Raw genomic sequence first — 14,633 nt, forward strand, 5'->3', positions numbered from 1 at the left:
TTCACTGCTTCTTACAGGTGCACAAGCAGACATCTGTGTCAGTCTAAGAGTTTTGTGGTCGTGCAGCAGAACCATAGAAAAAGCTTTCTATTACTCTAAAGTTGATTAGATCAGAGTGCGTCTCATTCTAAAGCCTTAAAAAGATGGCTCCTCTGCACCTTGTTACTTGAATTATATGGTGAGGGAAGCTTTGGACATGTAATCATATTCACTCTGACACTTTGTGACTGTGTGTTTGACTGGTGTTAAATTGGGGGTCTGATGTTGGAGGAAAAAGCAGAAGGAGTCCTTGAGGCTTTATTGTACATGGTTACATGCAGCACCAGCCATGTTGTGTCTTAGTATTTTAAATCAAAGTAAAACTACTCCAGTCAAACAACCCTGGTTAAATGTCACAGTCCCGCACAGCCGTTCCCATTACAGCAGTAACAGCACCTACTGTAGGCAACTGTAATTAGATTATAATCATTTTCCAGGTAGCCTCTGGATTTGGTCGTAATCTGGGATTTGGTTGCTCAGTGCTGAGTGGTGCGGAAACCCAGGAACTAGTCTGTGGTCACTCTGCATACGATACCATGTGCAAACATATACCATATGCATAGGAAACACACTGCTAACACCTGAGAGGTTTTTAAGTGTGAGAACAAGGGATTATTTGGGTGGTTGTGTAATATTTTGCTTGACCATAACAGTTTGATGATTATAGGTGTACATGAAGGATTGTCGTTTGCAGAGCATTTTTTCAGTATGTTATTTCAAAGGACTGAGCTGGGTGTGATAGCAGTAGCCCAACAGGCTGATACCAGAAAGCACACTGGTTAAACTTTAATGAAGGCCCACTGTGAGGAATCTTTGAGCAAGTAAGTATGAGCTGAATAGCTTGAAAACTTTATGGCTTTAACAGACTTATAATAAAGAAGGTGAACCTGGAAAACACATGCAAAAGAAAGTTAAGTGTTTAAAAGAAACACAAACAGCTTTATTATCCATGCATTATGTCATTATGTAACCCACCCCCCATGAATTTCACACACACACACACACACACACACACACACACACACACACACGCGCATACATACATACACACTCCTCACAGCAGGGTATGCTCATGCTATGAGATAAGCTCATCCCGTCACTCACTCTTTATTAGTACAGGATTACATTTATTCTCAATCCCAAACTCACACAGACACTCAGTACACGCACTGTCTGCCAGGGACCATCAAAGGTAGCCAGGCAGTCAGGTTGCTTTTGGATTGTCTCATGCTCATGGAGGTCTGTTGCTCATTTGGCTACTAACAGAGGCTTTACCAAGAGACAGGTGGATTTCTGTCAGACAAGAATAAACCACAGTTTTGTGAATTCAGTTTCATGAAGGTAAGACAATGATCCCTCTTATTTGAACAGGTGAACGGTGATCTGTACTGACCAGTGAACTGTTTGTGGTCGTAACAGATGAAATTAACCTGCCGTGGAAGTTGTAAAGTTTATCAGAGGTTTCTGTTCGCATATGAAACCTCGAATTAATTTACGATACGTTTTTGGATCTGAAATATACATTCAATGGTCTCCAAATGATATTTATTTAACAATATAATTCAGTAACACAACATATTTGTGCCTAAGGTAACATAACCCTCTACCAACCCTGTCCTTCTTCCCCAGATGTTTCCTTGGTCCGCGGTTTTCTCCCTGGAGCCCAAGGTCCCTGGCCAACGCACAGCTGAGGAGCTTGTAACCAATACTCTGATGTTGGAACTGGGGGCCATTGTGAAACGCACCGAGCGCATCCGTTTAGAGAGGATGACCGAGGGCCTCCGCCGCCGTCGCAGCTCCTCCTCCACAGCCGACTACAGCTGGCTGGCCAACACCCCCACCCCACAGCCCTATGAGCTGACCCCCAACGACCTGCTGGAGCTGCAGGAGCTCTGTGCCAAGATCCTTCCGGCACAGTGTGGCCCTTTGATCGTCAGGTGAGGAAGAAGACATAGTCGAATAAGAGAGAGAGAAAGATGTGACAAGAAGATGTGTACATGTAGAAAGATACAAAGTACTAAGAGAAGGAGAGCCAAAGACAATCACAGAGACTGAAAGAGAAAGACGGGCAGGAGGGAACACAGGATGAAGAAGATGAAGATGAGGAGAGAGCTGCAGGGTTTCATTTTAACTCAGGAAGTCAGCTGATACTGTAATAACTTATTGTTTCCTAAGAGATAATACTACATGCAGAGCATCTTACAAATGACATGCCCGTATTCAGGGGCGTAACAACACCGAAGATGAAGCAGGCAATTGCCCGGGGCCCCGAGCTGAGAGGAGAGGCCTTGAGAACGATTGGCAAATGCACCAAATTCACAGGAACCAGACTTTAAAGTAGTTGCTTGTTTTCATTACCTTCTGTGATGGTAAATTTACTTAAGTATAATGAGGGCTCATATCCTACCAGGGGCGTAGTTGGGGATTATTGGACCCCTTTAAAACATGCCCTTTAGGCTCTACATATCTGTCCGTGTCATCATTATGCTATTCTGACCTTGTTTGGGTCGTGTTTTGAGGTGATTCTAAAGCTCTACAAGTGTATGTGTTGAATGATCCTGCTGGTCCTGATCATCACCATTCCTTATTCCTCCTGCTACAGGTTCAGGAGGATGGTGTTGCAGATGGAGCCCGAGGTTCATGAGGTGGCCCGGCTGTTTCGCTCGGTACTGCGCGACTGCGTGGACGAGATGAACGGAAATGAATACATTCAGGAGCAGGACACCGTGTTCGAGAAGCAGCGGCGCAGCAGGAGCCTCTCCTTTGTAAATTTCCGCACAAAGTTTCGCACGGGGCACTTCTTCAAGGGCAGCGGCATGAGTGGCTCCAGGGGGAACCTGCAGCAGCAGGTGGACTGGTATGACGAGGAGGAGGAGGAAGAGGAGGAGGGTGATGGAGCAGAGGAGGAGGCCATCAGGGCCAGGGCAAGAAAAGGAAGGAGCAGGAGCATGCCAGAGATTACCCCTATTGAGCAAAGTGCCCAGGGGTGAGAGGAAGGAGGGAGAGTCAGGTCAATCCAGAAGGGGTGTTAGAAAGGGGGGGGGGGCACCCGTGGAGGTGTTTTGGAGGGGAGAGAAAGTGAGCCTGGGTTACAGAAGGCCAACATAAATCAGGGGGAAGGGGTGACAGGATAGAAATGAAAATATTTGCTAGATTTCCTCTAACCTGTCCAACCTGGAGAGAAGAGGCCAAAAAAAGATGTCTCTAGCTTAAGGTACACTGTCCATTAGCTGATGAACTTTAGTCCATCACAAGAGGCATCATTGTTCTCGTTTCGACATGTGAAAGAAGAGTGGTTAACATTTTGTTTTGTTTGACTGATGTATGTCCCAGATTTTATGAGCATCCAATAGAAATACAAATGTGAACCTCATGGTGGCGCTGAAGGAGATTTTTAGAAGGTTCACCAGAGTCAGCGGCATTAATGGTCAGTGGACAAGGGTTACCAGGCTTACATCTCACGATATTCTCTCTAGTAGTTGTTCAGATGTTTCAGTCTGTATCAGAGACTGAAGGACGCGGCCATCTGTAGAGGTGAGACGCTAATGTAGATTAAAAACTAAAATGTGCTGCATTGAATTTTCTTGAGTAGGATCTCCTGACTGATTAACATTCACATGCTTCAGGTATCTCTAAAACCGTATGACTGATGCTTGCCAAACAACAGAACAGCTGGCAGCGTAGAGAGCGGGGAAGTTCAGCTCAGGCCATTCCTGTGGCTAATTCAACTGTTCAGTTAGCAGGTGCTCACATAGTGTATCCATTAATCAAATCCTCATCATGTCAGTCATTTGAAATATTGTTTTTTATTGTGTATATGAAATGTATTCGAAGAAATAAACATATGTGATTAAAATACTTGTTTTTTCACAAATGCTACTGGGATTTTTGGGATTAAATGTAAAATTGAGAAACATTTTAGACTGAATATAATTTTGGCCACAAGTCAACGTTAGGTTTACACTAAATGGACAAATGATAATGGATGTTTGGCCATTTGTGACTGACAAGGTAAAAATATTTACCGTAATAATTGAAAGGAAGGAAAAGTAAAACCCCTACAACTGTGAGGTAAATATTGGGAATATAAACTGCAGCGTGGCCCGATTTAGCCCGTCTCTGTCGGTGAGTCTCAGCATGGCTAATAATATCCCTGCTGACTAATCCTATTATCTCAAGAAAATCTCATCCAAAATGCCAGCACCCCATTATTCTTTTATTAGTATGCACTTCTTATCAATACATCATTATCACTATTTACACTGAAGTCAAGGCATTTGGCTAAAAAAAAAAAACAAGAGGAAAAATAGGAAGGATGTTTTTTTTCTTCTTAAAAACCTGTGGTCATTTCAAATACTGCCTGTACATTAGATAAAGAAGAGAAGCAACTACAACAGTGATATTCAACCAGACACTTCAGGGAATCTGGCTGAACGAGTCACTTCATTAGCGGGCTGTCAAAACAAGCGCAACCCCGTCAAGACGCACTGATGTCAAACCCGGGTCCCGTTCAGACACTCGTAGGCTGTAGTCTTCCTGCTGCTCCAAATGTGGAAGTAAACACTTTTCCAACAATTCAACATGCTTCACGGCTGCAACCAGTTTAATTTAAAACAGTTTTCTTACAAAGCTTAACATGTCATACAGCTCGTTCCTGGATGAAACTAACAAAGTCCCCTTCATTAACTGTCTCTAACTGCCTCCTTGTGCCTTCAGGAGACGAAATGCCAGCCCACAGAGAATGTCTTCGTATTGCGCACAGTTCATTCAGAGTATTTGTTTGGCAAAAAAGATATTGAAAGAAAAACAAAAGGGAAAAGGATTAAAAATATTCCTCATCATAACTGAATGGTGTTAAGGGAAAAATCACTGATAAATGAGACAGTCATTCTCTTCAATAAAAAGCCGGTAAAGTAAGAAGCAAAAGAATCTGAGGACAAAGTCCAGTTCTGTGGTTTGGCTTTGGAATAATAATGATAACGGGTGAAATGTGGAAAGGGAAGACAAGAAAAAAAAATCTAAATTAAAAAGACAGTTTGCAGAATCAAACCATTAAATTATAGCCATTTGGATTAAATGTTTATGAGAAGTTGGTCAAAGTAGAAGGGCAGTTTTCCGCTCTCTCTATACAAAGCAAGGATTTTAGATGATTAATTCTTTTTTGTTTGGACAGAGTTCATCATCTTCTTTCTTCACTGAATCTTTGAATTAAAATAGAGTCTGGGGCTTGGGAATAACCGACAAGTCTGTATTAATCTGAGTGGATCCCAAGCCTCCATCAAGCCGTCACTTTGACAGAGGAGCCTGTCCTTCAAATTTTAAGTCTGGATGTTTTGTCTTAGTCCAGCTTTAGTTTTAACGTCCGCTTCCCCCGTCCTTTAGCCGGTCCTCCCTTCTTTAGGCAAAGAAGACGACAAAGATGATGAAGAACACAACGAGGACGAGAAAGATCTTGATCATCAGCCAACGGTTGGATGAGACCGACTGGAAGTATTTGAGGATCTCTGTGTGGGCGCCCTCCACGTTCAGCTGAGTGTCCTCCACGTTTGCATCGATCCTGTAAATACAAGACAGGTAAAAGGATCAGTCCAACTGAGCCTCTTAAGACAGAATCATATCACTTTACGGCTTAATTATTTTCTTTAAATCTTACATTTTAAAGCACTGAATGACAATGATTTACTAATCAATACTTTGTGTTCACATACTAGAGTGCACTTTCTTTTTCTGTTTCTGATTGAGTCTTTCTTGTCAAACGTTTTTGTATTTTATGTTCTAGGTTTCTGAGAGTCCTCCGTCGTTGATCCTCCATCTGTTTCCATCTCACCTCTGAATTGTCTCCTCTTGCTCTTTGACCATGTGTGCCAGCTGCTGGAATATAGAGCCCAGTTCCACAATGGTGGTCTCTATGTTCTGCATGGTGTCTGCACGGCTCTGGATGTACGAGTCCTTCAATGACACAGTGAGCAGGATTTCAAAAAGAGGCCTTGTCAGGGAACATATGTACGGTTTTGCCATTTGGTACAAGTTTTGGGTGAAGGTTTTTATTCTACCTGCTCATCAATAAGTTGGAGCTGCAAGGGATTGGCCTGAGAGTCCATATTGATGGCCACATCACCCAGACTCCGGGACTCATCCTGCATCAGGACTGAGCTCTCTGAAGGGAGACAACAAGCAAAACACAAACACATTTTCAATAGGACCAGATGGAAATGCTAAATGGTAGAGGGGAAAGCAGTGAGAACAGCGGGCAGATACAGCAGCTAGTTATACCCACTGGGAGAGTCAAACAGACCAGGGAAATACCTTTTAAATTTGAGGTTGTATAGCCCTGGTAGTCATTGCGCGGCTCACGAGCTGCATGCGGCTCCTGGGCCCCTTTTTTGCGGCTCCCTAAAATATTTTTTAATTTTTGCATTATAGATGACCAAATACAGTATAAATCATTCACATGGACTTCGAGCAGTTCCCTACTACAACAGCTGGTTGTTCTGAAAAAATACACTGGCAGCTCAAATTTCTGTTCAACCTGAATTAATTTCAAGCAATATGCCCATTGTAGATACCGTCGAATTCAAAATATGAAGGAATAGGTATAGGTGCAAAGAAAAACATTATATCACGGTAATAATAATTGATAATGTTTGTTTTAACTATGCCATGAGGAAACATTAGCCAACAGTGAGAGTTTCAAACATCTTTATATATATATATTGGTATTTAGGTAGCTTTTTTTGAAAAAGCTTATAAACCATGGTGGGTTTAAAAGTCAGAATCACTGGATGTTAAAGTGAGTCTCAACTGTTTTAAGAATTATGATCTAATGTTATGTTCAAGAGTTTATTTGTCTTTATAATTGTCAAGGTATTTAGAATAAACACTTTGCTTGAAATTTTGCCAGTAACACCTGAAGACTACAGGCTGCATATGAACTTTCCACTGACAGTGTAAATGCCTGCACGGGAAGCTCCCAGTGATAATTAGAGGGTCTCTGGTAAGAAGCCAGTTTAATTATTTCCCTGGCTACTCCTTAGTTCACATTTTGCCAGATATGTTGAATTTTCCCTCAAAGCAAAAACAAAGCTTAAATGAAGGTGTGTTCACTCTAATACACTTGTTGGAATACTCTAATACACTTGTTGGAATTGCCAGCTCAGTTTTTCATAAATTACTTGATCAGATGAAGGATTTTTTAGGAAAAACTGAAACTTGTAAATTTGGAGACTGATAGAATTGTTTTCTTAGGGCAGTTATTTGAGACCAAACTTTGCCTACCATTAATATCATAGAGTGAACACTCCCTGAAGAGGCTAGAACAGCATGCATTGTTTACCTGTTGCTGCCATTACTTTAATGCTACAAGCCTGAAGCTAAGATGTGGGACGGACTTACTGAAGTTGTTGGCCATCAGAGGAGAGGACGAGACAGGAGGCTGTGAGAACTGCTCTCTCCTGGTGCGCTGCTGCTTCAGGTTCTGCAGGAAGACAGACGAAGGATGGAGACATTGAACAGGTTGAATAACTGTGTCTGATTCAAAATGTTGTCGTGTTTTCTGACTTTGAATGATAAAGTATAGAAAATGTTAAGTATGGCTCACCTCTGTTCTGACTTCTAGGACTGATTTGAAGTCATTGGACATTGAAGCCAGTTTGGACTGTGGATAAAAGAAGTGAAAGTTAGGTTAAACAAAGTAGAGCTCATTTAGCTGTGAACATTTGTCACAGACCTCTACTGTGTGAACAACATTTCTTCTAATATCTTTGCAAAACTAATTCCACACTTTATTTCATTGTGCATCAACAAAAGCAGATTTTATCAAAAATGTCAAGAAAACCATAAGGTGGACAATGAAGAAAATGATATATTCTACATGTTATTTTTTGGAAGATAACCAAAATCTAAATCGTTCCAGTGCAAACACACAATTCATTGCGAATTAGACCTTGTTGAATATACCTGTAATGACACCACTATAGTGTTAGAGTGGGTTTGGATATGCCGACCACCCGGAGCTCCGCGGGACCTCACCAAGTCCTGCAGTTGTGCTATCTGTTTATTTAGACTGTTGATGTCCTAAAAACATAAACAGAGGAGATGTAGAAATGTATTTACAGGATTGTAGATAGCTGCTCTATTCACAAATAATGTATAATAAAATTTATAAAAACACATTTCATGGGATATTAACAATTTACTCACTTGTTTTATGATGTACGTTAACTCCTCAATCTCCACCCCCTTGTCATCAAATAGAGATTTTCTCTTTGCCACTAAAACATCAAAATGACAACATGCACAATCAGAGACCTCACGAACAAAGCCAAGATTTTTTTATAAAATCTTAAAAGATGCTAAAATAATAGAGAGGCAACACTTACAGATAGTGAGCTTTTCCAGTTTGGCAAATGTATTGCTGAGGTCTTTCCCAATTCTCCTACAAGGAAACAAACAGAAATGTGGCTGTGAAATATGTTTGCTTGGATTCTTACCAGGAGTTAGATAAGATGATTATATCAACTTAATCTTCTTCTGTGTCTCACTGCTAACAGTCTATAAGATAAGCTAGGCCAAACAAATATTATGCAATAAGCATGGGGAGGATGCGAATGTGTGAAATACAAATAGCTGTACACACAAGATCAACATAAAAGAACAAACAATAATGAGCTGTTGAAACTCATGAAAGAAAAAAGACTGTGGGGAACTTACTTGGCCATAACTGTGAAGTCACTGCGCTGCCTGAGAGCGCTGAGAGCTGGTTTACTTGGCTGTATTCCATTCTGCAGAAGGAGGGAGTAAGTACAGTATGACATAAGAGTATGTACGACAGGCAACTGCGATCAACAATCAATTCTAAGTGCTTTTAGTTTGTTGGTCAAACTATGTGAACGTAATTGTCACTGAAAAATTAGTGCTGATATCTTGTAAATATAATCAAAGGGGTGTGATCTTTGACAATACTGCCAATTTAACATGACAAACTACTATATCTGATTAAGATCCTCCAAAGGTGTCCTTTAAATCGATTGTGACCAGGTTTTCAACTACAAAAGGTCAGTATACTGGCATTGCTGAATGCCATTTATCATAATCATTTTGTTGCCAGTTGTTTTTGGAGGATAATAGACATCTTACCAGGGCTATAGAAGTAAAAATGGACAATGTTTGCTTAACTTAATATTAAATTGGCAGATAAGAGTATGCTAAGGGTTGTTTTGCTCAACATATCAACTGGTCTTTCTAAACCTCTTGCTATCATTTTGTGGCCCTTTGGGATAATTCTGTCTGTCTTTAACATCTTTCAACAGTGTCCTTTGACTTTCAAACATTAAATATCAACAATGACTTCATACAGACGCCCCTGGGCCTGTGTCTTATACGCTTTTGTCTTGGAGTCCATACACGTCACCTTAACAGGAACAAGAATCTACTTTGAAGACGTGTTAATGTCAACACACTTGTGTAGTTTATAAATAATCTAATTTTATATTTTTTTGCCTTGAGAAATTAACTAAAGAAGTTAAACAAGCATCCACCCATAAGACATTAAATGTGTTATACAACTTAACCCTAAGTGAAACCAACCGGAGGGGATCATGAACAAGGAACCAAAACCAAAAGCAGCCGAGGCCTTCATTTAGAATGTCTTAATTTTAATGTTTAATTTTGTTTTGTCCCAACATACCTGTCTGCCCTGGAGAGATTTACAGGCTGACTGGAACTCAACAGTCCGGTCACGGCACGTCATCCTGCCGCCGGGAGAGCGTCACCTGCCCGCTGAAGACCACAAGCCGCCCGGGAGAGTCGGTGTTCTCCTCCGCTGTGAGGGTGGGTGGATAAGAAGACCTCCGGCTCTGTGGACAAACTCACATCCAAGGGGCGGTGTTCTTCACGGACACATGCGACCCACCGTCTGAAAACAAGGCGCGTTGCATGACAGCGTTTAGGATTTAACACCGTTATAACCGCTTGTCGCCGTTTCACAGACAGACTTGTTTTGAATCTGAAGGGTTCAGGTACCGTTAGCTCACAGTTGTCGTCACACCGACTGAGCTAAACAACAACAGCCAGGTGACACGTAGGGGATGACGCCCACGACTCGTAAATAAAGCCACGGCCGAGCTAAATATACACATTGTTAGGTAAGAATGATTATCCAGGGACGGCGCGGACGGGTCCTGTGTAGGAGGGAAGGCCGCCCGGCAAGACCCAGCTGATCGCGGCCTCACCGGCTAGCCACATGCTAACGTTAGCTCCAGAAAGCTAACCGGGGTTTGCGTACGTTCTCTCCTCTAACCACCGTTCTGTTCGACCTAAACCTAGCCTGCTATGTTGAGCTTAGTTCGGAAGACGAGAAAAACCAACAGACGGGACTTACTTGAGTCGATATTAGATCATATTTCGAGAGCTCCCGATTTTTCCGGTGAAAACTAAATAACGCAGGAGTTAAAGTTCCGATCCGGGTCATTTCCGGTAGTGACGTCACTGCCACGTCTACTTTGACGGGGCGGAAAATAAATGCAGGTGCACAACGCCGCCACCAGATGTCGCCCTGTGGCCTGTTCACGCTGTAGTCAACATTAACACTTACTATTATTTACTGTATGTGACAGTTCTGTGGAAAAGGTTTCAATGTAAGTATAAGTTAACAATATTGAAGCAAAGTGAATATAAAGTGAAGTGGAGAAAAAAAGAATATATAAATTCAGTATTCAGTGTAACGAATTCTCTTGCTGCACTCAAGGTGTTGTTTTAAGGGAGGTGGTTTCAAACGTCTTAAATAAAGTGCCTCTGTTCTTCTGTCTCTCCACATGAACACTGACTCCATGATGTTAAGATCAGGGCTCTGTTAGGGCCCACACCATCTGCCAGGACCACTCAGACACCTCCCCCCCAATGGTATTCTGTGATGGATAAGAATCTGTGAGGTGCTAAACTTTTCCACAGGACTGATTTTCTATTGTGGTGGATGATGTAAAGAAAGTAAAGATCCAGGTGTATGTGTGCATATCCTATTATCAAGAAACAAACCATTACTCCAATACAAATAGCTAAATTGGATGGTTTGTGTGATTTCCCATAAAGGTGCATTTTACCATGTCCTGTCCATGGCTGGATTAACCCACTATGAGGCCCCACAGCCAGAGATAAGGTGGTGGGCCCCATTAAACCCCTTGTTGCCCCTACAATGAATGCAAAGTGCAGTCTGGTCTGGCGCCAGGTTTTCGTCACGGTCATTTGATACAACATCAGTTGAAAGATATGCAACATATGTGCACAAAACTGATCACATTAAGACACTTTGACTAAGCAGACCCCAGGATTAGCAAATGAATTAGGCCCAAGCTCAGATGCCCTTATCCTTTTAACTCATAGTTTGTTATGTATATTCACAAATAGGTTTTAAATTAAATTAACACAAACCACTTCACATTTGGACAATAATGTCTCTCAATATTACTACACTATATTCACAGTAGTGATGATGTTTTGGATCTCTGCTTTCCATACATTTGACTACCACTACAATAGTGGAGTTCAAGAGTAGTAACTGTGATACAGATATATAGTCAAATAAATGCAAACAGTGTATTGTTTGGTATTTGGACATTCATTTGTCTCAGATGAAATTTTGAGCCAGTTGGTGACTCAGGTTGTATTCACATTGTTAACGTGGATTATAAACATTTGGGTTAAACATTCTATGTTATCAAACCTTCTTTATCAACAGATACTGAACAGTATCATCATGATAAGAAAGTCAAGCCACTAGGTCCCTCCAACCTGAATTTAGTCTCAAGTGATTGTTGATGTCAAGATGCAGGAGAAACAAACCTTTTGAGTTTGAGGGAGCAGCAGAGGAATGAGCAGGCAGACAGAGGCAGACTGTGATTGGCTGCTGCCTCAGGTGAGTCGACCTGCAGGTACAGTAAGGTATGGGGCGGGGGGGGGGGGAGATAACATCCAGCAGGTTCTCTGATCTCCTCTCTGTCCTACTGGTACCCGCATCCTACACCTGACAGGACCGAGCATGTCAAACCACAGCTATGCCCTCACCTGTTTACCTCCTAGACCCACAACCACAAACACCCCCTCCTCCAGCCTTTCTCTCGCCCCCATGGCCTGCACCACCCCTCACCCACTCATCTTCACTCCACTTCACATTTTATACTCCACTTTAAGCCACCTAACACATCTCACTCCTCTATGTACTGTCACACATTGTTTGATGTTTCCATCTGATGTAGAAAATTGCCCTGCTCTGTTTAATTTTGCTTTCGGCATCACATCACATCCAATTGTTGAGGTTATGTTTGTGCGTTGGTTGGTTTCCTTGTTTGTATCCAAAATTACACAAAATTGCTGAATGGAATTTCTTTGAACCTTGATGGAAGGATATGTGCCAAGAGAGAACCCATTCAATTTAGGTGCGTATCTTGGAATTATTTCTTCACTTTCAATAACTGACATTACATTTTTCATTTAGTACATATCTTTTGCCATGATGGAAGCAGGGCTGTAAGAATTGCAATTGCCTGTTTGGTCCACCACTAAACACACGAAATGAGGGCAATCAAACCTCCTATTAACTGCTTTGAAATCTAAGCCTGATTTCACTGATGCTGTTTTTTTCCACGTGGTAAAAACGGCGCGTAAATCTTTCATCAAGGTTGACGTCCTTCAGTGGACTGAGACAGACGAGGCCTGTGGATCCATGTTTCTGTCGGAGATAACGCTGCTTGTTTGTTCTGCAAAATAAAGTAAAGTTCTCTGTGTTCACAAGAGACCCTAAAAAACATTCACTTTCCTGTCAGCAAACACACACAACCTTACCCTGCACATTTTGAACTCTCTCTCTCTCTCTTTCTGTCTCACTCTTTCATTTCATCCCTCTCTCACCCACAGACACACACACACACACGAGTGCTGATACCATCTAACAACACACTCTTGCAGACCAGATAGCATACAGTACCTGCTTCAACACACAGCTGCTGCTACAAAAGCAGGGAGGAAACCACGGCTGGGGTCATTAGAAAAACATGACTGCGAACGCAGAGAAAGCAAGGTGGAAAAATACAGGAAGTCCTGGTACATGTGCAAAGACTGAGCCAGGCAGAGGCAGAGACGGATGATAAAGCGTGGGGTGCAGAAGGATGGATGATGGCAAGCAAAGAGAGAGACGTGAGCTGCTAGTTGGAAATCTAGGAGGTCAAAGTGATGTATGAGTCGGGGGACAAATGGTCAAAGAGCCGATGGAAAGTGTCAGTGGTTCTGTCAAACCAGTATTCATTATGCATTGTGACACATGTCTGATAAGCTCAGAGCTTTAGAAAGCAGATTTTAGAGTAAAGGCATCTTTTTGGAAACATGATGCATGAGTCACTATGTCCTCTTCTGTTTCTCTCCTCCTCTGTCTCCCTAATCTTGCAGCTATATTTAGTACTGGCATAATGCCCTTCCAGACAGATAGGTTGGCAGCAGTATCAGCTCCTCTCTTTTTTTCCCCCTCTCCTCTCTTTTCATGTCCTCTCTTTTACTCATCTCTCCCCAACTTCCCTCTCCTCTCCTCTCTTCTCCCTTTATCTTACTTTTTTACTTTCCTGTCCTCTCCCCCTGTTTGTCTCCCCTCTCCTTTCCTCTTTCTTAAACCCTCACACAAAGTGGGTATTTAATTGGTCTTAACCTTGCTGCCTATACAGTGTGTCATCAGGCACCATTGATAATGCTGTTGGTCATACATTTGAAACTGTGACAGAAATATGCTGCTATTAACATAATCACCCAGACTTTATTCCACTGTCTGCTCTGAGGACACAAATGTGAGGGCAGCACCTCATCTGTGCATCGTCACCATCAGCGTCATCATCAGCGTCATCATTATGATCATTACTGACGCCAGGGGGAAGAAAGGCCTGGTACTCAGCAGCACCAGTGCAGACATACTGTATCACGCTGTCACCTTTGTAGAACAGCGTCCACTGAGGCTATAATCTATCATGTGCGGTAGTGAAACACAACAAAAACACAGCAAACTCACAGCCTGTTTTTTGAGAGCAAATCCATTGTTCACTGCTGCTTTATTATAATTTATTTATTATTTATTACCACTACTGATGCATTAAACTATAACCAGCTTTCTCATGTTGTACCTGGTCGAAGTGGAGGCACTTTGAATGACCACAGTTAGTTTTATCTATAGAGAGGCACCATATATTATGTGATGGGGGTGTTGTTCTAACCACAGACAGTCATGTTAGATGATTTGAGCAGGATGTACTCCAGCGTTTAATGTTGTCTCCTAAAGGAAATGGTCTAACATGAGCTGGGCGTTAGTAATTTCAATTTTTCCAAGCTATGTAAAAGCTGCTTTACCCTCTGACTATATGTGGAATATCTGTGACGTCGTCTGTGAGAGCAAACCTTAAATCACGTTTTGATAATTCAAATTATAGTTTGATTTATCAAAGTAGTACCTTGGTGCAAGTGAACGAGAAAGAAGTAGATTCAATATTGTTCCCCTCATCCTTTAGACATAGTCATAGACTTCAGTTTATCTGATTATATAAAGTCTGTGACTATTATTAACGATA

The 14,633-nt window shown here is 41.9% G+C and overlaps 2 protein-coding genes across 3 annotated transcripts; one reads left to right on the forward strand and one right to left on the reverse strand.

Moving 5' to 3' along the window:
* Positions 1 to 1,177: 1,177 nt before the first annotated feature.
* On the forward strand, positions 1,178 to 3,894 carry zgc:162144 (RD3 domain-containing protein). Its single transcript, XM_062393701.1, has 3 exons — positions 1,178 to 1,380; positions 1,669 to 1,976; positions 2,642 to 3,894. Exons 1-3 carry the CDS (start codon positions 1,375 to 1,377, stop codon positions 3,027 to 3,029), a joined length of 702 nt encoding a protein of 233 aa, XP_062249685.1. The 5' UTR covers positions 1,178 to 1,374; the 3' UTR covers positions 3,030 to 3,894.
* A 340-nt stretch (positions 3,895 to 4,234) lies between these two features.
* On the reverse strand, positions 4,235 to 10,532 carry stx5a (syntaxin 5A). 2 transcript variants are annotated; one of them, XM_062393699.1, is made up of 12 exons: positions 10,418 to 10,532; positions 9,725 to 9,952; positions 8,749 to 8,819; positions 8,418 to 8,473; positions 8,239 to 8,309; positions 7,996 to 8,112; positions 7,637 to 7,693; positions 7,432 to 7,513; positions 6,346 to 6,432; positions 6,093 to 6,196; positions 5,867 to 5,988; positions 4,235 to 5,596 (listed from the first exon to the last, which is right to left on the reverse strand). In XM_062393699.1, the coding sequence occupies exons 2-12, from the start codon at positions 9,785 to 9,787 to the stop codon at positions 5,437 to 5,439; spliced, it is 990 nt and encodes a 329-aa protein (XP_062249683.1). In that variant the 5' UTR covers positions 9,788 to 9,952; positions 10,418 to 10,532; the 3' UTR covers positions 4,235 to 5,436. The 2 variants fall into 2 exon arrangements, with proteins under 2 accessions (XP_062249683.1, XP_062249684.1); XM_062393700.1 differs by lacking the exon at positions 6,346 to 6,432.
* Between the last annotated feature and the right edge of the window lie 4,101 nt (positions 10,533 to 14,633).

This window comes from Platichthys flesus, chromosome 8 (genome assembly GCF_949316205.1).
Source record: "Platichthys flesus chromosome 8, fPlaFle2.1, whole genome shotgun sequence".
Taxonomy (NCBI): Eukaryota; Metazoa; Chordata; class Actinopteri; order Pleuronectiformes; family Pleuronectidae; genus Platichthys; species Platichthys flesus.